A 25,801-nucleotide genomic window follows, 5' to 3' on the forward strand; every position below is an offset into this window, starting at 1 on the left:
CTTTCTTAGAAGGCATTTGAGTAGTCCTTTCTAGCCCAAAGATTCTGTGTTTCTAATTGGGCCTAATTAGTCAGAGTTACTCAATAACAGATACCAAGTTTCCTGGAAGGAAGAGCCTTCTAACAGAGTCCAGAGATGAAATGGGCTGCAAGTCAAGAAAGGGCAGTCAACCACTTTGTAAGGATGCTACAAAGGGAGTTCATATTTTGTACTGGGAAGTGGGTGTGGTGCCACCAAATAATGTTCATTTTTTTTCCCTAATCTATGGAATTCATTGCCTTATGGACTGTGATTCGGAGCAAACCAGGGAATGTTATGCTAAGCAAGTCAATTTCATCTTAATAAGCTCCATTTTCTGCATCTGTAGAACAGAGTATATAATAATTCCTGTTATACTTACTTTGCACAAGATTGTTCTTAGGCTTTGTAAGCTAATCAAATAGGAGGTATTATTGTTGCTGTTAAGAACCCTAATAACTTCAGCCATATATTTGGAGAAACAGAATGATTAAGAAAGAAGTAATAGCAGCCCAGTGACTGTACATTAGTTTTGCCATCATTTGGGGAAAGTAGTAATTCAGGTGGGAGAAGTGGGTTGGAAGCAACTGTGGAGGTTGTTTATTCCACTCCCTGCCTCTATCCCTAATCCAAACTATACAGGTGAGTCACAGTCCTATTTTCAGGGCTTCCAGAAAAAAATATTTCTCCTATATCCATCTTTGGCAAACCTCAACCACTTCTGTCACTATTAATTGTCATTTAAAACGTTAAGCCCATTATCCTGCTTCAAATGACACACATATGTATGCGTATGTTTTATGTGATCACATATACACATACAAAGATAATTCTTAAACCCAGTGTTATGTGTGTGTACCCGCACACACCGGTAGCACTCATACATGCTTGAATATGCACAAGTGCATAAACATGTTGTTTATGCATATGTTGCAAATGACTTGCAACATCAGTGCCCTTTTAACACTATATTAAGTGCCCTGATGTTTTGAATGACTTTAGAAAACAAAGAGAAGAAACCAAATGACTCCAGATATAAGAGACAATGTTATAGTAAGTTACTGCCCTGAAAGGATAGAGTATAGGAAAAAGAGACCATTATATTGGTTAATTTCTTGCTTACCAGTAGAACTTATATCTTTTATATGAAAGACTCTGCAAGCCTATTTACAACAGATGAAATCCAAACATCTTTCAAGATTCTTAGAGTTGGTAAATATTTTAATGATTTTCCAGTCCAACTGATCTCATGTTATCAACAAGAGTTATAGGCCCAGAGAGGGAAAGGGACTTGTCTAAAGTCACATAGTGAGTTAGTGATAAGACCGAACAAGGATCCAGGTCTTGTGACTTCCAGCCCAGTGCACTCTCTGTTATCAAGGACTTGAACATTTTTGTTCAGCAGAGATTTCCCTCTGTAACCTCAATACCTAGTACGGTGCCTGGCACATAATAGATGCTCAGTGAATGTTAAATTAATATGCATTGTCATTGATTTTACTAGGTTTTCACTTATTCCTGGGTAAAACCTAAAGTATATCTGTGTTTTAGGTCCCCTCGCTTTAGGCCAAGAGGCACCCTGGGAAAAGTATGAAATATGTCTAGGGAAATGCTCTTAGTTCCAAACTGAAAAAAACCAATTTCATGATTTTTCCACTGTGACCTCCCTTATTCATGGAGTGATCCTCTTTCAGAAATGAAATCTAAAAATCCTCTGGAAGTCTTGTTCCATTGGTCGTGTAACCATTCCTTAGTCCTTGTTGTTGAGTCGATTCTGACTCATAGCGACCCTGTAGGACAGAGTAGAACTGCCCCATAGGGTTTTCAAGGCTGTAACCTTTATGGAAGCAGACTGCCACATCTTTCTCCTGCAGAGCGGCTGGTGAACTGCCAACCTTTCAGTTAGCAGCATAGCGCTTAACCACTGCACCACCAGGGCTCCTTAAACTGGTGTCCAGGCTATGGTATTCTACCATGGAAGAAGAGGGCCCCCAAAGAAGCCAAGTACTTCTAACTTGAGCTTATTTCAGTAATCAGTGTGGCGAGCTAGTCTTGAGGACTTCAGCAACACCAATATTATATGGGGTGTTCCACACTGAAGGTGCCACAATGCCCTGGTCACTGGAACTGAACTCACTAGAACAGGACATAGGGCCCGCTTTCTAGGAGCTGACACCTAAAGGCACAATGACACTCATAGCATCATCCTTACTATGCATATATTGCAGTCAGTCCTCAGTGTGCAGCAGAAAAAAGCTGTCAGTATATCATATGTTCTCTATATACAAATGCAATCCTGTGGTATGGTTGAAAGAGTATTGGCCTAGAAGCCTTAATTTTCTCATCTTTTAAATGAAAGTGATAATAGTATCTACCTCAAAACAAAGCTAAGGTGATCTGCAGAAATGTAAAACTCCTAACACTCTCATAGTAGCTGCCCAATAAGTAGTGATTTTCTTCCTTCTGGGGCCTCTGATTCAGTTGATGTCTTAAGGCAAGTCATTCTGCAGGAACTCAGCCTTGGAATGAAAGGATTGTACTGGGATACCATTTAAAGATTCCTTGAAGCCCAACATTTTGGAGTTCTTTGACGAAGGGAGGCAGGAAGGAAAAAAGAAGAAAAGGAAAGGAAGAAAGAATCCTTTGTTACAATAAGCTAATAAAATGTTCTTACAGGTAGCCCGCAGAAGTACTTTGCTGATCTGGTTACCACTGAATCTTCTACATCAAATAACCTACAAATGCATGTGCTCTCTGTGCCTGATTTGTACATTTTAGGCTGAGAGGAGGGAGAGGAAAGCTGTGCTGTAGCTAAGTTTAGTTATTTTCCTTGTTATCAAATAGCAATCACCCTTCAATTTTTCTTCCTTTTCCCCACCACAAACATTCTTCCCCTACAAAAAAAAAAAATCCTCCCTAAAATCCCTGTCTATCCAGTAAACCAAAACACAACAGAAGATGTGAGAAAAAAATACCAGGGACTTGGAGAAGGAAAGGGTTGGAGTGAGGGGATGCACAACCTCAGGCTGGTGCAGGGCCTTGAGTGTGTCAAGTTCTGTGTGTTTCAGAGCAGCTGGGTCTGTATCTCTGCTATTTCTGCCACATTTGTGTATTAATTCAGTCAGTCAGTGTTTATTGAGAGCCTACTTAATGTGTGCCAGGCCTGTACTAGAAACAAGGGAGTAAAATACTGAGCAAAGCATGTGTTTTGAGTGGGCCTCTATGTCTTTCTCTGGGCAGCTGTGATCCTGAGGATCTCTGGGTCTGGGCATGTGTCTGTATGTATCTGTGTATGTGTGTTTCTGTGTATTTGAGACAACTCCAGGTGTGCATATGACAGTGATATTTTTCCTCTGCTGGCTTCAGAAGTCTTCCTTTTCACTTGCTGTGATTCATTTCACACAGAGTGGGCTTTATCTCAGATTTTTATAAACTGCAGAATTGGGGGTATGATCATTAGCAATTTAAAAACAATTAGCAATCCCATGACATTCTTTTTTATAAATGTTTTACCTGTAATGTTCCTATGAAAAATACACATCTATTAGCTCAAGTATGACGTTATGCATGGTTACATGTGTTAGTAGAAGGAAACATTAACTGAGTCCAAGTCCACTGTGCCATTTGATCATTTCCTTGCATGCATTCCTAGTTTTTAGTAAAGGTAGAGCATCTTATTTAAAATAACACTGAGCAGTCCTAATAATGGAGGTATCAGCCGGAGCTGAATTGTTCATCCTTGCTAAAAACACCTACATAGACCAAACAATATAGCATTGAATTAAACTAGCCCTTTTAATAGTTAGTTGCCATGTGGTCCAATTGTTTGGGGGCTATTTGGTCACCTGGTAGGATATATCTTCATGCCATTTCCTCCTAGAAATATTCAAGGAGAGAGACTCTGGAGACACATTAACAGATCTGTCTGCTCTTGTATTTGTTCTCCCAGGGAAGCAGAAGTACCTGTGTGCCAGCAGAAATGATTGCACCATCGATAAATTCCGAAGGAAAAATTGTCCATCTTGTCGCCTCCGGAAATGCTATGAAGCAGGGATGACTCTGGGAGGTATGACACTTTTTTTTCTTTTTCTCTTTCACCTTCTCCCTCTCCCTCCCCTATTCTCCCTCCTTCTCTGTCTCTTTAAACCATATTTTCCTTTTTGATGCTTCCAAGGACTTCAGCCAAACTCTAGACACAGGCTAACTCCTTTATACCCAACGTGGCCATAAGCCAGCTGGTGTCTTTATCCTTAGCCATGCCACTCCCCATTCTAGGGCTTGGCATAGGAGCGGGATGTGAAGCAGGTATCAGGACCCAACAGAGGGTAGTGAGTGTGGACTTGACTGGGCAGGGCTCCCTAGGGACTTAATGGTACTGACTTGATGTTGTTAAATGGTGGCTAGGATGAGGGAACTAAAGAATCCAGAATAGTCACAGGTGCAGGATGACCCAGGCACAATCTGTCCCTGAACACGCAGGAATATTCCTCAGTTAACTTTTCCTATGTTGTAGGACTGGCCACCTGGAATGAGAAGCCTGTGACTAGGCTGCCAAACAAAGCCAATTTTCTATCCCACATCTCCCAGCTATGAACAGGCCTATTAATCATTTCCTTTTCTTTGCAAATCGATTGATCATTTCCAAAAACATATTTTTGGTAGCATAGTAGATTGAAAGAAGGAATAAATAGCTCTTTCAAGGGCAACTCTCCATCATAACGCTGTCTGTCCCCTGGGCCTATCTCTATCATGAGCACTGTCACAATTCCAGAAAGGCTGGACACCAGTTGACTGACACTTATATTTTCTCCATCCAAATTCCTCATCTCTTCGCGTTTACATCTGCCCAGCACCAGGGTCCTCCCTGCTGCCTGCTGCTTATGAAAAGGACCTGCGCCTTACATGAGAAAAGCAAGCTCATTAGTCTACTTTGATTTGGAAATGGAACTTGAAGAAAGGCAAGCCTATTTTGGGGTGCCTGAAACTGTAGCCTCATACCTGATTACTGATTATCAGCCTGGAAAATCCAAGTGACTAGAATCCAGCCCTCTTCCCTCTCTCTCAGGGCTAATTTAGAGCAATTGTCCATCTCTGGCTTTCTATGAGGTATTCAACACCTTGTCTGCCTGTGTGCATATTTACAGAAACCAACTTGTTTTCTAACCCTGGCACAGGGCCGTGTATGGGTGCTCATGTGGATAACTACATCATCTCCTGCTCACAGGCCAGTAGCACTCTCTAAAAAGACCAAGGTACTACGAATGAATTGACTCAGCCTCAATTTAAAACATTTTTAACAGAAGCATCTCAAGTAGTGTCTAGTACTCCCAGACATCGCAGGCAGATGCTTTATGAGTGACTTTCCAGAAAGCCACATCAAATGAGACTCAAATATCTGAGAAAAACCAGCCTTGTTTTTGTTTGCTTGGCTTACTCCAGAAAAATCCTACAATTGTAGTCTGCAGTGGGGAGGAAGAAGCAGGACTTGGGGGAGGGGAGGGCATTGAGGCAGGCAGGAAATGTGACAGAGGGATTGACAGGGGGAAGTTTTCTTCATATGAATGTTGCAACCCCACAGTGAGGGGTTCTGATAAACTCAACTCTCTATTATTTTCCTTCTGTGAATTATCTGTAAGAGATGGGGGTTTCTAGATGGAGAATCCTGTGGATTTCCATCTACTAATATGAGTTACAAGCCCTCTTTGATGCAGGTAAAATTTAATGGTGACAGAAGTCCTCGTAACATCTGGATCCATGTCTTAAAATTAGTTTCATGTCTCAGCCAACATCCTCCATTACACACCAGTCTGTGACGTGATTACAATGAACTCCTTTTGAAAAGAAGCCCCTGAATCACAGATAATTCCACTACTCCATATAGCATTCAGACATAAGTTCATGAATTAATTTATTGGAGACAGCAGTACAGTAAGTTTTCAAATTGATTAATTGGATAGAGTACTCAGATTTAAATGGGCTTGGTCAAACAATAAAGAAAAGCTGAAAAGTGCTGAGGCTGGCTTTCATTTCACTTCCATTGTCCTGACATTTACTGAATACCTGCTATGTACAAGGCACCTTGTTATGCACAGAGCTTCAGGCTGGCAAATGTCAAGAAATGCCCACATGATACAGGGATACAAGGATTCTGTATGCAGGGATTCTTGGTGTCATGTACATGACCTTGCATTTGGAGTCAGAGGTAAGTTAAAGGCTCAGCTGCATTATTTACTGTGTGCCCCCTCGGATCCTCAATTTCTTCATCCATAATTTAGAGATACCTCCCTCACAGAGCTGTAATGAGGATCAAATAACAATGAATACGAATATCCTTGATAAACTACAAAGTGCTAGACAAACGTGAGGGCTTATTATTACAGTGAGGCCATTAGTACCTCAGCTGTTAAAACTGTTCACAGCACTTCCCAGTTGACTTTTACCCTGAGTTACTTGGCATGCCCTATAATATGTAACAATTTCAACAGGCAGAGCATCACTAGAAGTCACTTTTGATCATTTCAAATAAAAAATTACTACCAAGATCCTGTTTAGAAGCTGATTCTAGAGATTAAGGGAATCATAAGTTATGTTCAAGTACCATGTCAGTAAAAAACCTAGTGTTTACTCTCTTAGACACCACCACTTGAAAAACAAACCTTTCTATTTTGCTAAACTTATCCCCATATTCCTTGCCTCCCCACCACGACTTCCTCCCAAGTTTATTGTTAACTTACGAATTCAGTACATACTACACCTTCAGTCAAACAAGTGGAAAAAAAGAAAGCATCAATACAGAGTGCTCCTTCTGAATACTTTAGCAATAGACCTCCATTTTCATTAAGATTTTGATTTAGCATGGCATTTTGATTATCTTGAAGGAGAATTCACATAATTTCATTTTCTTCTTACCATCACTCAAATCAAAATTGTTAATATCCCAAAATGGCAACTAAGAATGTGGTCTTGGGCAGTGGACTTCACCAAAGACCTTTCTGACATTTTGTGATTCCACGTCTAAAGGCACTCAGAAAGGATTTTAGTTTATCAACCCTTTCTTGGATTGTCCATCCACTTCTCCCAGAAGAAGAGATAATCAAGAATTGAGTGCTTTGACTTACATAGCAATTGTAGCCATCTCAATTCACACAAAAGTATGATATATTTTGTGTCTAATATTAGACTGGATAGATAGATTGTTCAGAGAATGGAGGGCAGAGGCTTGTCTCTGTATCTTAAAGAACCTGGCAGTAGGCAGTTGATGGCTGCTTGGTCTTGAGGCCTCAAATTCTCTAATCTGGCTTTCTCTATAATGTTCCATCCACTGTTTGGTGATGGGATCTCCTCAACTCAGAGCTACTTAATGCATAGACTTTTCCTTCCTGCTTCCAGACCTACCTACCTGTTCCTTTCATCTTTTCTTAGCAGCTCTTGATGTTGCTGAAAGGAGCCTGGGGTGCTTAGATTCTCAGGGTGGTTCCCTTATAGACTACCTCCAGGCTCTCAGCTGCTCATACATGACAAGGATAGGCCTTTATTTGTACGTGGTTCATTTCTGCCTGCTTTTGAAAACAACATGTTGCTAATTGGTTCAAAAATTTAAATCTCTTGTTTACTTTCATTTGCGAAAACACTTATAAATATAACGTTTCAGATAAGTACCTTCCCTCCAGTGGGTTAACTGCAGCTTTTTCACAGCCCTTAATTAGAATAAATGCACAGACATCTCTCATTTTTCTCCGTACTTCACAAGGATGCACTTCCAGTTTTCAAGATGGAAAGAGAAAGAAAGAATTGCTCTTCCTGCTATCTGCTCCTCTGACCCTTCTCTCCTCCCTACTTCCGCTTCTCTCCTTCCCAAGCACTACTTCTTTTTGTGTTTTGCAACTATTTTGAGTTCTCAGCTTTTAGCAAATTGGACCCTGCTTACTCCTCCCTCTCCTGGTCCTTAGAAGATTATAGGCCTTTCAGGAATTTCAGGTAGCAGCCAAAACCCAGAAGAGGAGAAGGAACATGGAGCCCCAGAGCATATGAGAATCTGAGGTATGTAGCGTTTCCTTCAAAGGTTACTCTAGCATATTTGAGAAATCTGTCTCCTACTAGGAGACTGAACTCATATGAGACTTGAAACTTTGAAATTTAGCAGATCTGCAGGTTTTAGTAACCTCCATGATTATCTAATTGAAGAAGATGGTTCAGGGAGCCCCTGGCCACGGTCTGATGTTTTCATGGACACTATGAACATCCTTAGGTTTCAGTGTTGAAGGCAGTCTTGAAGCCAGCTGTTTCATCATTCTCCATCCTCAAGAGCAGCCGAGCATTGCTATCTCTAGATCACATGTCCTGGACGCAAGAGAGTGGTTCCAGTGTGGAAATATTATCAGTGGAATGGTTTCTTCAGAAAACAAGTTTCACAGCATTTATTCATTCATCTATCTATCCATCAATCCTTCCAGCCTGCCAACTAACTCGTCCTCCCATCTTTCCATCCATTCACTCATCTATTCATCCATTTAACATATATTTATTGTCAACTATGCATCTGAGGCTATGCTAGGCATTTTGGTGGAGCATAGATGAATAAGATATAATCCCTGCCCTCAAGAAATTAAACAAAGGAAGACAAACAGTGACAGTGATTACACCTTAGCCTTGAAGGATAAATAGGAAATCTCTGGGCAGGAGTTGAGTGAGATGGAAGGGAAAGGGCATGCAAGGCAAAGGGTAGAGTTGGAATAAAGGCACAAAGACATGGAAAAAAATTCATTGAGAGTTTGATGAATAGCACATAGTTTAATATTGCCAGAGCTAGGATGATGGGGAAGGCAAGCTGAAACCATACTGAAAGCAGACTTAGTTATATGCTAAGAAGTTTGGACTTCAGGCAGTTGATGATTTGAGACCATGGAATAGACATGATCACATATCGTTTTCTTTATTTGTAAGCATTTTTTTAAGAGACTTGGTGGGTGCATGAGTGTTGTATTGGTGGGGGCTTAAGTTTTAGAAAGGGAGACAATAGACCAGACAGAGAAATTTATAGCATCAAGTTTTGCTAAAAATCTAGGATTGCAGCCTTGGTTCCTGGGGCTAGTTGCCTCCATTTGGGTTATTACCTGCAAGTACTAACCACATACATTAGTCCTACTTTTATACAAGCCAATTGCCTTAGTCTAGACCAGTGTTTCCTGGCGTGGGCTCTGATAAAACTAGTGCCATGACATTCTTCTTGAAACATAGCTTCCATGGTCAAATATGTTAGGGAAACCTACATATTATGGTCCTGCTCGAGAAAATTTACAGTGCATGTTAGCATATCACAGGCCCTGAGGAGTCCTGCAATAAAGTAACCTGAGGAGCTTTGTAACTCAGGATTCCCAAACTTAATTCAACCACAGAACGCATTTTTCACATAACATCTGTTAACATCCTGCAAAACTAGTGTTCTCTGGAATAACTTTGGAAAACTTGGTTATAGATAAATATTCTACAGGCAGACAATATCCTTATCCCAAATCATCCATTTTGCAGATGTGTGTCATTGCTCACCAGGAGAATCGATCAAGAAGCCATTAATAACCAAGAGAAGACCATCCTCACCACATTCTCACCTCTCAAGAGTGTGAACCAGTGGCAACTAAGGCCATTTAAAGTAAAACCATGTTGGGTTTATAGTATCATTGTCAGGCACAGACATGTAATCAATGCCAAACAGGGTTATTCCCCAAATTATCTAATGGTCACCAGTACGTATTTCTGACCCAAGGAGCATGCTAGACAAATTATTTCTCAGAAACATAATGACTTCCAGCATAATGCAGAGTGATTGCTAAATATTTTGGATATCTAGACGTTCTGCCCTAGAATTTAACAGTCCTTTTGTACACTGTCTGACCAGCATTCCAACATCTACCCAGAACTTCATCATGGTGCTACCACATAACCTCACTGCTAATATAGGAGGCCTAGAAATCACAGATTCACAGAATTTTAGTCCCACTGCCTACCGAGTGACTGAATCCCCACTACCTTCCTTTTGACAGCAGGAGTATTATAAAGAGTTAACAATATGAAACTCAGTTGTTGGGATTACCCCCCTTCTCCTTTGACTCTAGAGTAAAGCCCTAAATGTCTTCATGCTGGAGATGCAAGTGTTAAGTCTCAGTTGGATGTGCTGCTACTCTCCACATACAATGCTTCGATACTCCGATAGATCTGCATAACTTAGACTTGCATCCACCCATTGCCGTTGAGTCGATTCTGACTCTTAGTGACTCTATAGGACAGAGTAGAACTGCCCCATAGAGCTAATGAGTTCGAACTGCTGTCCTTTTGGTTATCGAGAGCCACGAGGGCTCATTGAGGCATGCACAGAGAAACAAAATTGTTCTATAAACTTTGACATCAACATGCACAACATGTGACTCAGCACTTACAGTTTCCGTTTTGTGTGTGTGTATGTGTGTGTGTGTTTTGTAAGAGGTCGGTTAGTATACTGGAAATAGCATGATGGATTCAGATATAGAGTGGCCTTATTTCTAGTTCTGGCTCTGCTTACAATCTTAAAGATTTTGGACAAATCATTAGATCTCTCTGAGCTTCACTTTTTCCAACTACACTGTGGGAATAATAAAATCTCCCTTAAAGAATTGTTCTAAAGGAACTGGCATATAGCAGGCACACAATAATTATCTCTGTACCCTCCACTTCTTCTTGTCTGTATGTGAATTGATCTGTGTTGGTGCTCCCAGACAACACTGAGGTCTGTTCTCTCTCTCTGTTGTTTCTTTGTGGCTATTGGTTCTTGTTCCTTGGTTCTTTGATTTCTAAGTCACCCTTAAATCAGCCCTTTTAATCTGTTCTCCCTGGCCTAGATCGCCATCTTCCAGCTGGTTACATACATATGTGGTGACTTTGTAGGAAAAAAAGTGTACTTGTCTCTAATTGTAGTTCTCAAGGGAACTTTGTATATGGAGAGACCAGAGACTCTGCCTCTTAATTCCTCTAAACCAAATTATCTGGGACAGCACATATATGTTGTGATCTGTCTCTGAACATTTGCTTTTAGAGAACTACAGTTATATGTAAGTAATTTTTACTTGTCATTGAATTGATGTTACCCTGTATCTGGTCCTTGACTGGCTATCTCACTTGTAAAATTTCCACGTAAAATCAGAGTTTTTAAATATAACAACAGTAGAAAGATTTTTTCTGTTGTTTACTTTTGCTGTGAGTACTCCAGAATCCCTCACTTGCTCTTGGAAGAGTAAAATGATGTCATAGGCAATGTTTTTGAAAGGTAGTAGGCATAAATCTAAGAGTACACAACCCACATTGGGCCACATATACAAAGACAAGTATTTTCCAAACATAACGGCTCAGGAAAACAAGTTTCATTTGAGCTGATAAGATAACTGCTTGTTTGAGTTTTTCTTTTAATTTAGGAAGAGTGCCACCTATTGTTGTGAACTGTAGGATGTATTCTTTAATATCATGAAAGTTTTTTAAATATTTTATTTTACTGAACTAAAACACATACAAGATGCTTTTTTCAAGATTTCTGCACATCCTTTGGGATCATGTTGCTAAGAAATAGATCTAAGGGGAAAAATAGGTAGCCGTCCAGAAACCAGTACAGCCTTCAGATCATCTGTTATTGATAATATTTCCATGACAAGAGATATCTAGAAAGTAAACTGGAAATGGCATTGCTACCCTGAATCACCGCTTTCGGAATCAGGTTCCTTTCTCCTCTATCCAGTTAATCTTTGCTACACTTTTTAGATCTCTTAACCCAAGCATTTAAGCGTCTTCATTTGCTCTGCTTAATACCCCATTGAACCAATGGTTCTGTGGCTAAAGAGAAAATTGTTGAGGGACATTTTGGCCTTCTAACAGTCAGCAATTTAAAACATGTATGCACTGATCCTGATGAAATCACCTGCAGAAAACTTGGACTAACATTTGGAACTAAGAAGAAACTCTGGATCTTGACCAAGATGAAAGAAAGGTCACCAGCCCAGGCCTGTGCAGTGATGTGTCATTGTGGCCACATGAAACTGAAAGACACTGAGGACTCTCTCTGGGGAGGAAAATGAGGCATGGACGCTTTGATTAGTGAACTGTTAGGCACACAGATGTTAATTTCTAAACTTTCCGATCTTCAGGCTGAGTAATAATGCTTGTAGTATTATGGGATTGTTTGGCTGCTGCAAGAAATTCAGAAGACGGAATAGGGAGTCTCTGTTGGTCTCTGAGTGGCTGTAATGAAACTGTTAAATTCTAATTCCTTTCTCTTCCCCTACATCCTCCCCCTGTCCATTCTTGTCTGTTGTGTATGGAGAGGCATAAACACATACACACACACACACAAGCACACACACACACACATAAGCTCCTTAGTGTATTTGTCAATAAAGTTAGAAAAGGGAAGAAAAAACTCCCAAGTAAATAATTGTCCCATCTCACCTCTATCTTACAAATAGGTAGGAAAAGGAAACCCTCAGTCCAAAATACCAGACATCCCTTCTCCCCGACTTTCATACTGCCACCTATGTTAGGGCCTGACTCAGGCATCTCAAACTGCAAGCATCTCAAAACGACCAGACACTGAAGAAAGGCTGACCTACCTCATACAGAGTGAGGGGTCTAGAGGGCTCTAGTGGATAGCCTGGAAACAACTGGAGTCTGTGGCTTAGAGACTTAAGCCCGTGCTCCTCCACAGACTCTGGAGTTGGTGCTGGGGGTTATTTTCTTGGTTGAGAACTGTCCCCAATGGAACTGATGGTATTATTCTACCTCACAGGGCTATTGTGAGGACTAGCTCCAAAAGTGGTAGCAGTTAGCATTCATGTAGTCATGAGTATCATTATTTTCTGTAATGTGGGTTGGTGAGGCGGTGCTTTTGATTGTTCTTGATCATATGTGAGGGCAGCCAGACAATGACTCAGACAAATGCAGTGAAGCTCTGGCTCAGTCTCTTTCCATGGTGTGCTGCCGGGAAGAAGCCGTGATTATGAGACTCAAGGAGTCCCTGCTGGGGTTACCTTGGACAAGAAGCCACTGTGCCTGTCTGAGGCGCCTGTGGCCATTTTCAATTGGTCATTAGGCAAATCATGAAGTTTTCCTTATCTCCATTCTTCTGGATCTCTGCCAAGGACCCAACGCTTATCCTCAGGCCCAATCACTGAGCTAAAGGTAGTAATTGATCCACAGAAATTCAGCAAAGACCAGATTCCTACTTTTCTTGGAAGAGCTTCCCCAAGAAGTCAGCCAGCTCCTGTCTTCAAACAGACCAGGAGAATAAAGTTAGATGGTTCTCTTCCCCCTATTCCCAAAGTCAAGGTGACTCTGTCTTTCAGGAACCCACACATACTTGAACGTTTCATAATGAAGGAGGAAGGAAAAATCTGAGATTCACTGCCTATTTCTTGTCCTATTAAAGTTAGGATGATGGAGGAAAGTGGATCAGACTTTATTTCTTACTTTTAGCCTTAGTTCCCCCACACTCTCCCACTACTTGCTCACTTCATACCCTTCCTTGCCTCTCCCTCATATGTGAAACCTTGTTCTTCTCCCAAGCCAGCCTCAAATGTTGCATTGATGTAAGAGGGGAGGCACTTAGTTTGTAATATCTTGCTATGCTCTGCCCCTGCCCCCAGAGCCTCCATATTGAAACCAATTTCCTTCTGGCAGAGTCTATGAGGCCAGGATGAGACAAATTTGAGAATCAGAGGCACTCTCCCTGCCTTGCCTGGAGCCTGCCTTTCCCACCCTCTTCCTCTTCCAGAATGCATGCACGCCCCCCCCACACACACACTCACACCCACACACACACTTCTTTCTTCTTCCCCTGTCTCAACAACATTCTGGAGAAAAGCCAAAGAAGGACTTCAGGAGGAGAAATCCCCCCCTTCTCAGGGCGGAGTTTTAATCTCCAGGCCAACAAGAAGTTCCCTAATGTGGATTGAAATGCTAATGTGGTTTATTTTTTAACTGCTTTCTATTTGTTTGAATGTTGCATATTTCTGGTAGTAAATTTTCTTTTAATAAAGCCATTAATACACCAACGGTATTTTCTTATTTACAGCAGACTGACAGAATTAATGCTTTTAACATTGGGCCTTTTTTTTTTTTTTTCTTCTCTTTTTTTTTTTCCTCGTTTGCTTTCCAGGTCATGCTGACCTGTTCGGCTTGGACTGTTTCACATTTGTTTTTAATGTCAGTTAAATGTAATTGTAAAAGCATGTATGCTCTAAACTCATGTAGTTACTTTTTCCAGTGGAAAAGCCTGGTATTCGAAAGCATTTCCAGGCTCTGCAATTTCACATGAGCAGGTTTTCTGTAATGACCTTGTGCCCCTCCTTCAGGATGGCATCTGGACAGTGAGCCCCTTTCTTCTGGCTCAGTAGTCAGATAGACGAGACTTGGAAATAGTTTTTGCCAGATCATGTGCTTTGACAAGGATGTGCAGCATTGCGTATCATTCTATTATTAATTACATTTACTCCTCCATGAACTAAAATGCATTAGACTAAATAATCCAACATAAACCTTGAAAGATAAAAATTTATATTATTTCCCCCAGCTGTTCATCTGACCCAGGATTGGACTAGAAGGATGATTGGGGGTGGGGGTAGGGAACAGGGGCCTTCTTGCCTGAGGAAATTTGGTCTATGTTTATTAATCCCACTTGGTTGTGCCCCTTACTAATTTCTCACTACATTTCTGCCAATGACTGTCTCTGTTCTTTGCCTCTTGTCCCTGTCCTAGTTCTTCTCCACCCATATCCAACTCCCATCACTGACCTTTCTCTCCACTAATATGCTACTCAATCTGATGAAATGAAAAGAGTACTGCCCTAGAAGGGGACAGTGTTGATTCAGTGGTAGAATTCTCGCCGTTCATGTGGGAGACCCTGGTTCAATTCCCCACCAGTGCACCGTATGCACAGCCACCACTCATCTGTCAGTGGAGGTTTGCATGTTGCTATGATGCTGAACAAGTTTCAACAGAGCTTCCAGACTCAGATAGCCTAGGAAGAAAAGCCTGGAGATCTGCTTCTGAAAATTAGTCAATGAAAACCCTATGGATCCCAATGGTCTGGTCCACAACTGATCGTGGGGATGGTGCAGGACCGGGCAGCATTTCATCTCATTGTGCATGGAGTCACCATGAGTCAGGGGTGACTTGACAGCAGCTACTACAAAAACAACTGCCCTAAAAGTCAGGATGCCTGGTTCTAGTTCCCACTCTACCACTAACTAGCTGTGTGACCTTGGGCAAGACTTATCTTTGGCCTTCAGTAGTCAACTCATCTTTAAAATAGGGATTGGTTTGGAGGGTAAAGGAAGAGAGAGACAAGATCCAGGCTTTCAGATTTTTTTTTTCCTTTTTTTGCAATGCAGTCTTTTCTTCAAACAAAATCTGACACAGAATCCCAAATGTAGTTACAGAATAAAGAACTGCTGCTCTGGTTTGAAAGGAGGTGGGGTGGTTGGAGCCACATGCTCAGGTCCACTTTGCCTCATCTCAGGGGCCCTTGAAGAAACTTGTAGAACTCTTGAGGCTCTACTACATTATATTGATGTTTGGGGACCTCTCCAACTCTGATTCTATCTACTATTAGATTTCAGTCCTTTTAGATACTCTGTATGTTTTATCGGCATTTTCACAAAGAAGTTCGCCTGCTTGGGATAAAGGAAAAGAAGTGGAACAATGTCAGGCTTATAACTAGCAATAGTAAGAGCCATCATTTATTGACCCACAGAACTTGCTCTGTGCTAAGCACTTTACATCCATTCCCTTAAGGAAAATCACCACAACTCTCTGTTCTTATTTTAGGATTCTGAACACTTATCAGTCTGGCCCTCAACCTCTGGCTTGAGACCAGTTGTACAAGATGGAAGGCCATACTTAACATAGTTTGCCACCCTAGGCAGCTTTTCAGATTTCTATCTAAAGAACCATTCTTGGACAAAGTCACAGCCTGTCCACTGGTATACACCTTTACAGAATTCAGAGCACTTTCACTAGGATCATTTAATTTCCTGGTGACGATAGTCCTATACAGTAGTCAAGTCAGATCGTCACCGTTATTCACATGACAAACACTGAAGTATGGGAGAAATCAAGGGGTTTGTTCAAGATCATACATCCCGTAGGACTGTGAATACCATCAACAATAATAATTAACCCTTTATTTTCAATAGCATTTTAGAATTTCAGTGTCATTATTGCATTCTGCCTCCTCAAATTCAGATAGAATTTGCCCTTTAAGACACCACCACAGTGCCTATACTCCTCGTAACAACCTTATGAATTAGGTACTGATATTGTCCCCATTTTACAGATGATGAAACTGGAGTACAGAGAAACTAAGTTTTGCCCAAAGTCACACAGCTCGTAAACAATAGAGTCAGGGTTCCAACTGAGACAGGCTGGCTCCAGAATCTGTGTTCTTAAATACTACCCTAGATACATACATAGGAGCCCTGCTGGTGCAGTGGTTAAGAGCTTGGCTGCTAACCAAAAGGTTGGCAGTTCAAACCCACCAGCAGCTCCTTGGAAACCCCATAGGGCAGTTCTATTCTGTCCTAAAGGGTTGCTATGAGTCGGAATCGACTTGATGGCAATGGGTTATACATACACAAAACTTAGAAAGAGAAGGGGAAAGGAATGTTCCTGGATCACACCATGAGCTCCCCTTGATTTCTAATGCACTATTCTTCTGACCTTCTAATCTTAAAGTCACACAATGAAATCCTCTACTCTAATCTTAATGGATGGAAAGATGGCTGGATGATTTAAACCAAAGCCCACAAACTGACTTTTCCCAAGCCAAAATTCAGCTGCAGAATTCTGTTTGTTCAGAGCAGTGTTTGCTTAGAAAATTGACGTAGAATGCCCCTAGGCAGGGCTTCAATCACTGCCACTGTCCCCAGCCCTCCCTATTTATGTTCACCAGGCTGTTTTACTCATTTACATACCTGCCTGGCTAGTGAAGATATTTGAGTTTGTGACACCTTGATTTAAGCATTTTAATGCATAAACACTTGGACACACACATACTCACATACATTCACATAAGTACATAAGCCTAGTCTGGTTTCACAAACAATTTGCACTCCTGCACCAAACGTACCTTTATGTTTGCTTAACATTTAGAATTACACTTAAGATCTGAATTCAGTTTTATAGGCAGTCACGTGCTGAAGAAACTCAGTTATTGTTTTTCATTTCATAAGATGTTATCCTTCCCATTCCTGCTGTTTATGGTCCTCTGCCAACCCTGCTGTTTCCCCTTATACATGCCTGAGTTAAGTCACCTGCAGAGTTAAGTCTACGCTTTAGAGAAGAATGGGAAGTGAAGAAACCATTTTGGAAGGCTTACTATATGCCAGGCAGTCTCCAATGTAGTCCTCATAAATGTCCTAAGAGGTGGCAGAACCTCATTTTACAACTGAGGAAACTAAATCTCCGAGAGGTTAAGCAAAAAGCTCAAAGTTATTAAGCTGGTAATTGACAGAGCTGGGATTTGAACCCAAGACTGTCTGACTCCAAAGCCTGTTTTTTGCCCCTACACCACACTTTGGTAAGGAAGGTATTAGTTTTCTATGTTACATAGCAAATTACCACAAATTTACTGGTTTAAAACAATACCCTTTTGTTAGCTCACAGTTCTGTAGGTCACAAGTCTGGGCATGGCAGGCTGGATTCTTATCTCAGGGTATCAAAAGACTGAAATCACAGTGTTGACCAGGCTGCATTCTAATCTGGAGTTCAGGGTCCTCTTTCTAGTTCACATTATTGTGGTAGAATTCAAATCCTTGTAGTTGTAGGACTAAGGTTCCCATATCCTTTCAGGCTGGCAACCAGGGGCCTCTCTCAGATTCTAGACGCTACCCTCATTCCTTGCCACATGTCCCCTTCCGTCTTCAAATCCAGAAACAAAATCTTTCTTGTGCTGAATTCCTCTCACATTTTGAATCCCCCTTGCCAGGAAAAGCCCAGTCCCTTTTAAGGACAGCACACCTGATTAGATCAGACCTGCTTAGCATACTCTCTCTTAAGATCGACTGTATTGGGACTTTAATTACATCTGCACAATCCCTTCACAGCAGTACCTAGATTAGTGGTGGAATAACTGGAAGGGGGGTGTATACCAGGGACTGGGAATCTTGGGGGTTATCTTAGAAATTTGTCTGCCACAAAAGTTGATTGCTTTATGTTCCAAAATCTATTGTGAGATAGGAGGAAGAGAAACATCCTTGACCTTAGGCAAAGGGATTCAAACTTTCTAAGACTACAGAAACTCACCTCACCTTGCCTTTCCCCTGCTCATGGGTAAGAAAGCCCATATCCTGGGGTGGGGTAGGGGGCAAGGAATGATCCTGGAACAGTACTTAAAGGTCACAGAGGTTAGAAAAGCTATAGATTAATCATATCTGCCACACATTATGGATGCACCATGGAACCTGATTTGAAAACTCTCAGGTGCTATGGAGACAGGCTCCACAGGAGTCTAATGCCACAGAGCTGAAAACTGAGTTCCCTACAGGGTCCAGGCAGGAAAATCCAGGCATTACGTCGTCAGCCCAGGTACTCTAATCCAAACCCCTTAAAGAGTATCTAATCCCCTAAAAAGTAGATAGGGACAAGGAAGTATCTTGTCAGTGATCCTCTCATGTCACTGTTCTCACCCGAGGCTGCAAGACAGGGAAAAGATGCAAAACTACTCACACACCATTAGGACGATCTGCCTTTAATGCTCCCTTTCTCTGGGTTTCACCATTCAATTTAAATAAGCCACTGGGTCTCTGCCTTAACATAGTAGCTGGCGGGCCTATACCTCACGTGGAAGGGTTGAATCTGACTCCGGGGCTCAGGTGCGGAGTGTGGGAGGGGGTGGGGTGGCCTTCTTAGAAGAAAACAAGGCCTTGGGCATTGAATAACAGCTGAGACTAGCAAGCCTCATTGTCCAGCATTCCTAGTCGTCTAGCAACATACTGGCCTCTGTCGCCGAGAGAGAACAGAGGATCCCCCGGCAGAATGAATTGAATCTTATTTCAATTACGTTCAGTACAGTCACCCTCTTCAGGCAGAGAGGCCGGAACACCTGGTGCAGCTTGGGCCACTGTGGCCGCAAGGACAGCGCATTATTCAGGTCCTGGAGGCAAGTGGGAATGTGGCTTCTGCTCCTCAAGTAGATGCTATATAGATCTAGAGGAGGAGGATGTGAAAATGCCAGCCAAGTTCGCATTGGCACTACACAGAGAAGGGAATTATTTCATCTCGATGGATTCTCCCCACAGTCTCTGCACATATTGATCTTTCTTGTAATGGGTTTGCTTAGGTCCACGAGTCATCACCCCACTGAGATCTTAGTCAGTGGCGGCAGAGTCCAGGTGACCTCACTGATTGCACCAGCACCAATTGCTCTGTGCATCCCTTCCACCTTTTGAAAAAAATTTATGTATTCATCTGTTATAGACTTAATTTGGATTATTCTGTCCTCTTTATCAATCACATGAGTTGGGTATAGCAAATGGGACAGCTGCCCCAGAGAACAGTCTAGATTCATAAACCTATTCAATAGAACTCTCTGCAATGATGGAGTTGTTCTGTATCTGCACAGTTCAGTATAATAGCCACTAGCCTCATGTGGCGATTGAGCACTTGAAATGTGGATAGGGAGGCTGAGAAACTATATTTCTAATTTTCTTTAATTTAAATTTAAGTAGCCACATGTGGCTACTGTATTGGCCAGTACAGGTCTAGAAAGGGCTCAGAGAGGCAGATACCGAGATAGAGTGAGAATGAGTTAGTCAAAAAAAGAGCCAATGTGGCATAGGAAATTCTGGATTAGGAATAAGAAACCCTGGCTCTAGGTCCAGCTCTGCCACTAATTTGATAGCTGACCTTACCCTCTCTGGGCCTCAGCCTATCTGTTACTTGAAAGCTTGGACTAAATTCAGAAGTCCCAAAATGGTGGCTAAGGACTAAATTCAACTTTAAAATACAGATGAGTTTCAGGAAAACTAAAATATTATATAAATGCCTTCCAGAAGTATGTGTGTGTGTGTTATATGTGTACTCATACACATGTGTGCATGGCAGGAACAGGAAGGAGGTAAGGCATGCACTTCAGTTCACCAGAGTTCCTACTGTTCTACACACATGCACACGCACACAGTATTACTTGTGTAGACTATGAAGGTATTTGAATCTGTGACCCCTGGACGAGATATTCTAAGGACCCCTTCTCTTCTGTCATGTTGTGAATCTTTAAACCATTATAGTGCCGCAAATCTCTTTCTAGTTTGGGCAGATGGCTGGACCCATAGCTTCCTGCCTCTTCCCTTATGGAGTTGATGCTAGTTACTAAAGTTTGGGGTCAAGAGTGAAGATAGAAGGCAGGGAGAATAAAATTCTGGCCCTACTCCTTAACTCTGCTTTTAGTCTAGAAGTAGGGTTCTGGGCCTCAGACTCCTTGGGGAGGAAGCATGATGTAGTAGAAAGAACACGGGCCTTGTAATCACCAGACCTGGGCTCAGATTATTGGGTTCTCTTTCTTGATAGCTGTGCTACCTCAGTTCATTTGTTTGCAAAACAAGGATAAAAATATCCCTAACCGCCTAAGATAATTGTGGAACTAAATGATGTAATATGTTTGTGAAGTGAGTTGTATACATGGCCCTGAAAAAATAGTAGTTACCCATATTTCTCTTGCTTACCTCAAGCACAGGGCTGATTACATCTCAGTCTTCTCTCAGGGTACAAAGGGGACCACATGTGTCTGGCAACTCCTGAGCTCAAGGCCTAGAAAGTGCCAGTGATGGGGGAGGAGAGATCTGCCTATAGGAACTGCACCAAAGGAGCAGATCCTGTAGGCACTGCCAGTCTGTGGAGCTGCCTACAAGAATCCATGTCAGCAGTGGGTTCCCTGGATGACAAGACACTGTAGAGGTCAGGGCTCTAGCTCTTGGAGAAAATTGGCTTGACCCCAACCATACCTTCCAGCTTGTACCCTTAGTGGGAGGTGGGAGTTGGCCGTGGGTGTGAGTATCTCCTTATTACTGGCTGTGCCCAAGCCCTACAGAAATGATTGTTGGACAAGGTCATCTTGCAATCAGGGTTGGCTCCGAGGCTCCCTTGTTATTTTCCCATGATTTCTTCTTGTGCTCCTCTTGCACCCCTACGTCCACCATTTTCCCTGTCTCTCTCATAGTTGTTGATCCAAACATATGATCCATTCTTGCATCAATTTACTGAGTTGCACTATGATTGGGGTTTGCATTGTAGGACTTATTTTTCTAATTAGAGTTTGAAGTCACTTCCAGATAAGTATCATTTTCTGCAAGAGCCAGATACAGATGTGCAGCAGATTTTGTTGTATTTATCCATTTAAATTGAGCAATCAGCTTCTCTCTTTGTCTTATACCTTTATTTATTATTATTATTTTAAAGCAATTACAGTTAAAGTGGTTTATTGTCAGCACCAGTGCAACTGCCTATGCTTGGCCTCAAAGTTATGACCTTTTCAATTATTTTTATTTCTGTGGTTATAAATGCTACGGAAAATAGCACAAAGTAAACATCTGGATGCCCAAGGACCTCTCAGTTGCGTGTGTGTGTGTGAGAGAGAGAGATAATGAGAGGAGGATGGTTTTTAAGGTTTTAGCTTTGGATTATTGTTGTTGCTTTAAATAATGTTATTTATATCATCCTTTCTAATGACTGGCTCTTAGTGTGGTTCCCATTTTACAGACAGATTGCAGAGGCAAAAATATTCTGTCATTGCTTTGATATAAATTGGAGATTTTAGCCCTTCACTTTCTTCTGTCTACTTTGCTAAATCAGAAAATCAATATGTGTGTTACAGTGCATGTTCAATTATGGGTATAATGTCTGACAATATCAGAGGCTATTAATAGTGTTTCAATGGGAAATGCAACACCAGAAAATTCCTTTTCATTTAACCCAGATTGGGATGATAGAATTTGGTAGTCTGAGGAGGGGAATGGAACTTCAAGGCCATTTTGTTTAACCTCATTTCCATCTGTTACTTGAATTTTTAATCATTGTCCACTTAGTCTCTGCTTGGTCATCTCCAGTGACATGAGTACCTAACAACCTTTCCATCTTCAGAGAGTTTTAACTATCAAAAAGTATGTATGTGTGCATATCTATATATCTACATCTATATATAGATGGGAGAGGGAACTAAAATTCAAGTCACTGTACCTTCTGGTACCCCTAGGGACCCAAAGAACAAATCTATCTCTTCTTCAACAGGTGTGCCTTTCTAGCCTCTTTCCATAGCAAGTACATCATTCCCTTGATTTTAAGCATCCTGTATTCACCTAATGCCTGTAAGATAAAGCCCAAACTTCCTAATATGATATACATGTCCATTTACAATGAGACACCACCTTTATCTTCAACCTCATAAGTAGTCACTCCTTTGACACATCCAATATACACACCAGCCATACTAGTTTCTAGCTGTTCCCCCAAACGCTCCTCAGTGCCTTTGTTTATGCCCTTTCTACTCCTTTCTGCCTGGTGAAATCCTCATCATTCTTTAAGGTCTAGGTCAAATGCCACTTTCTGTGTAAAGCATTTCCTGACCCCACCTATACAGAAAAAAATTAATGCTTTCTTCTTTTGTTGATACCTCCATTGTAGCATAGTCTGACATTTTAGAGAATTGTTCATGGGTATTTATTTTTCCTCTATCAGACTAGTGCAGGGCCTGTGTCCTTTTTGTCATCCAGAAGCAAAGGCCTAAGAGTGGATGTCTGTTGAATGAATGAATCATGAATGCATTAGTAAATTAATTAATTGAAGGTCCCAGGTATGGATACTGAAGGCTGCAGTCAGAGCCCGATCCAAGGATATACTAGGCTAGTCTGGCACAGGGATCAGAGGAAGAAGCAGGTACTCGGGAAGATGAATCACTCATTCCATTAGTGTGTAAACTGACATCTGTCCTTAAGGAAGTTAGTCTGTGCGCAGAGAGAATGAACAGCCTCTTATTAGTTCGGGCAGTTTTTATAACAAGGTAGCTAGGCTATGTATTTTTGGTCTCTGATAATAAACCCAAGTTTCTCTTTCCTCCTAATAGCCCGGAAGCTGAAGAAACTTGGTAACCTGAAACTACAGGAGGAAGGCGAGGCTTCCAGTGCCACCAGCCCCACTGAGGAGCCAACTCAGAAGCTGACAGTGTCACACATCGAAGGCTATGAGTGTCAGCCCATCTTTCTGAATGTCCTGGAAGCCATTGAGCCAGGTGTGGTGTGTGCTGGACATGACAACAACCAGCCCGACTCCTTTGCAGCCTTGCTGTCTAGCCTTAATGAATTGGGCGAGAGACAGCTTGTACACGTGGTCAAGTGGGCCAAGGCCTTGCCTGGTAAGGAAGGGGAAAGTGGGCACATGGTAAAAGGGCGACCATATTTAGAGAATGCTACTGCAGGCCAGGAACCATGCCCCGTGTTTTTCTACCCATTAATTCATGTCATCCTCACTATAACTCTAAAGGGGAGGGATTACTATCATTCCTACTTTACAAATAAGGGAACCGAGACTCAGAAAGCAGGAGGAAGGACAGCATTATAAAGTGTCCCATCTGCCTCACATGTACACATAGCCATCATGTGCCCATGTTCAACCCACAGACAAGGTCAGCAATTTTTCCCATAGTCACAAATCACATAGACATACCCACATATGTCTTAGGATGCTCTTCTACATGTGCACACACAGGCTTACCTCAAAGGCAGTCTTGAGCCTGATTGTCATTCTATCTTCAGTGTTACCTTCAGGATCTATACCATGGGAACTTTTATAATAAGGTGTGGTAGAAAGACCATGGAGTTGGGTGTCAGAACTCCGGTTCTTGTCTTAGCTCTACTGTAACTCACTGTGTAATCCTTAAGGAGATCCCTTCCCATTATGAGTCTCAGTTTCTCCATCTGCATAATGTGTGAAGGGCGGTTTGGACTGAACTGATGGTTTTCAAATTTTGCTTGAAGTAACCCTGAACCCCCCCCCCAAAAAAAAAAAAACCATTGCCATCGAGTTGATTCCAACTCATAGCGACCCTATAAGACAGAGTAGAACTGCCCATAGGGTTTCCAAGGAGCGCCTGGTCGATTCGAACTGCCAAGCTTTTGGTTAGCAGCCTAACTCTTAACCACTACTCCACCAGGGTTTCCCAAGTAACCATTAGTGCTCTTTAAAATTCTTTAGTAGTCAGTAGTAAGGAAAAGTTAGGTAATAGTGAAGGAATTGTTGTTGTTGTTGTGTGTTGCCGAGTCATTTCCCACTCATAGTGACCCTATCGGAAAGAGTAGAACTGCCCCATAGGATTTCCTAGGCTGTTATCTTTATAGGAGCAGATCTCCAGGTCTTTTCTCACGTAGAGCTGCTGATGGCTTCTAACCGTGGACCTTTCAATTAACAACCCAGCACTTAACCATTGTGCCACCAAGGCGTCTTTAGGGAAGGAATTACCAAGTGTTTATCTAACTTCTGTTTAGATACCTCCAGTGATGAAGAACTCACTTTCTCCCTAGGCCAATGGTTCTTTTAACAAGTCTGGTTACTAAAATACTAATGCTTGAAGAAGCCTCAGAGATGCTCTATCCAATGATTCACAAACTTTCCTTTAACAGCTGGACTCTCTTTTTTTTCTCAGAAGCATTGAATGCAGATACAAGTAAGTGTTGCTGTTGGATTTACAGCCAGAGTGTGTGGCCACTTACTACCCCAGGGAAGTCCCAGACCCCCCTGCAGAATCTTAAGGCTCCAAGGAACACAGTTTGAAAACCAGTGATGTATATGATCTTTAAGGGTTCTCCTAATCCTCAAATTCCATGATTCAAAGGTTCTTTTGAAACATCAGCAACCACACTTCCTGTTGTGGAGTCAAAGATTAACCTGCCCTCTAATAACTGCCCTTCTTATGGAAATTTATAGTGAGCAGAGCAGTTTCATATGTATATCCTGATTTGATCTGCATAAGAATCCTGTAAAGTAAGGGTTCTTTTCCCTATTTTACAGATGAAAACACTGAAGCTCTGAGAAGTTATGTGGTTGGCTTATAGTTAGTTACACAGCCAGGAAGTAGCAGGGCCAAAACTTGAATCCAGATGCCCTCCTGACTGCAAATCCCCTCTGTGTTTAACTCTACCCTGCAGTCTGTGTAATGCCTCTGCAGTTCTGTAGCCCTGGGCTTGAAAGTGAGGGTCCAAGGCCTCATACAAGGCCACTTAGGTCACATGGTGGACTTTCTGCCTTTGAATACATTGTATTTTGGCCATGAATCCCCTATTTTGTCTTTCCAACTCACAAGGCCTAGTCTCAGCCACCAAACCTTTCATAACACCTTCCCAGTTTAAGAAGCTGAGGTAAACTAGCCAATAGGATCACTGGGAAGGAGGCCCAAGGACTCTGGCTGCATATGCACTGTGCCAAAACAGGGTTCTCACAGGGAGGAAAAAATACAGAAAAGAGAAAGTTTCTTTAATTCTTATCGCTTATTCAGTTGGATGTTTTGAGTCTTTTTGTGACAGAGCTTCCATTGAATCTTTCCAAGCACTTTCACACACCTAACCTGTCCCATTAGGTTACAGAGCCTTTTCACATATGTATGATCCCACTTAATCCTCACCACAGGAATTCCCAGGTGGTGCAAATTGTTAACATGCTCAGCTGCTAACCGAAAGATTGGCGGTTTGCGTCCACCCAGAGGCACCTCAGAAGAAATGTCTGGCAATCT

General features: G+C 41.8%; 1 protein-coding gene across 8 annotated transcripts in view; it reads left to right on the forward strand.

The window, feature by feature from the left end:
• AR (androgen receptor) overlaps positions 1 to 25,801 on the forward strand; it is a 293,854-nt gene that overhangs the window by 256,250 nt on the left and 11,803 nt on the right. For 7 of the 8 annotated variants that reach the window (XM_023734651.1, XM_004380092.1, XM_023734646.1 and 4 more), the window contains 2 exons: positions 3,968 to 4,084; positions 23,144 to 23,431. In XM_023734651.1, coding sequence (XP_023590419.1) covers positions 3,968 to 4,084; positions 23,144 to 23,431 — 405 coding nt within the window. Of the gene's footprint in view, positions 1 to 3,898; positions 4,085 to 23,143; positions 23,432 to 25,801 lie in introns of those variants that run through there. The other variant, XM_023734652.1, reaches the window with a different exon arrangement.

Source organism: Trichechus manatus, unplaced genomic scaffold (genome assembly GCF_000243295.1).
Source record: "Trichechus manatus latirostris isolate Lorelei unplaced genomic scaffold, TriManLat1.0 scaffold00070, whole genome shotgun sequence".
NCBI lineage: Eukaryota > Metazoa > Chordata > Mammalia > Sirenia > Trichechidae > Trichechus > Trichechus manatus.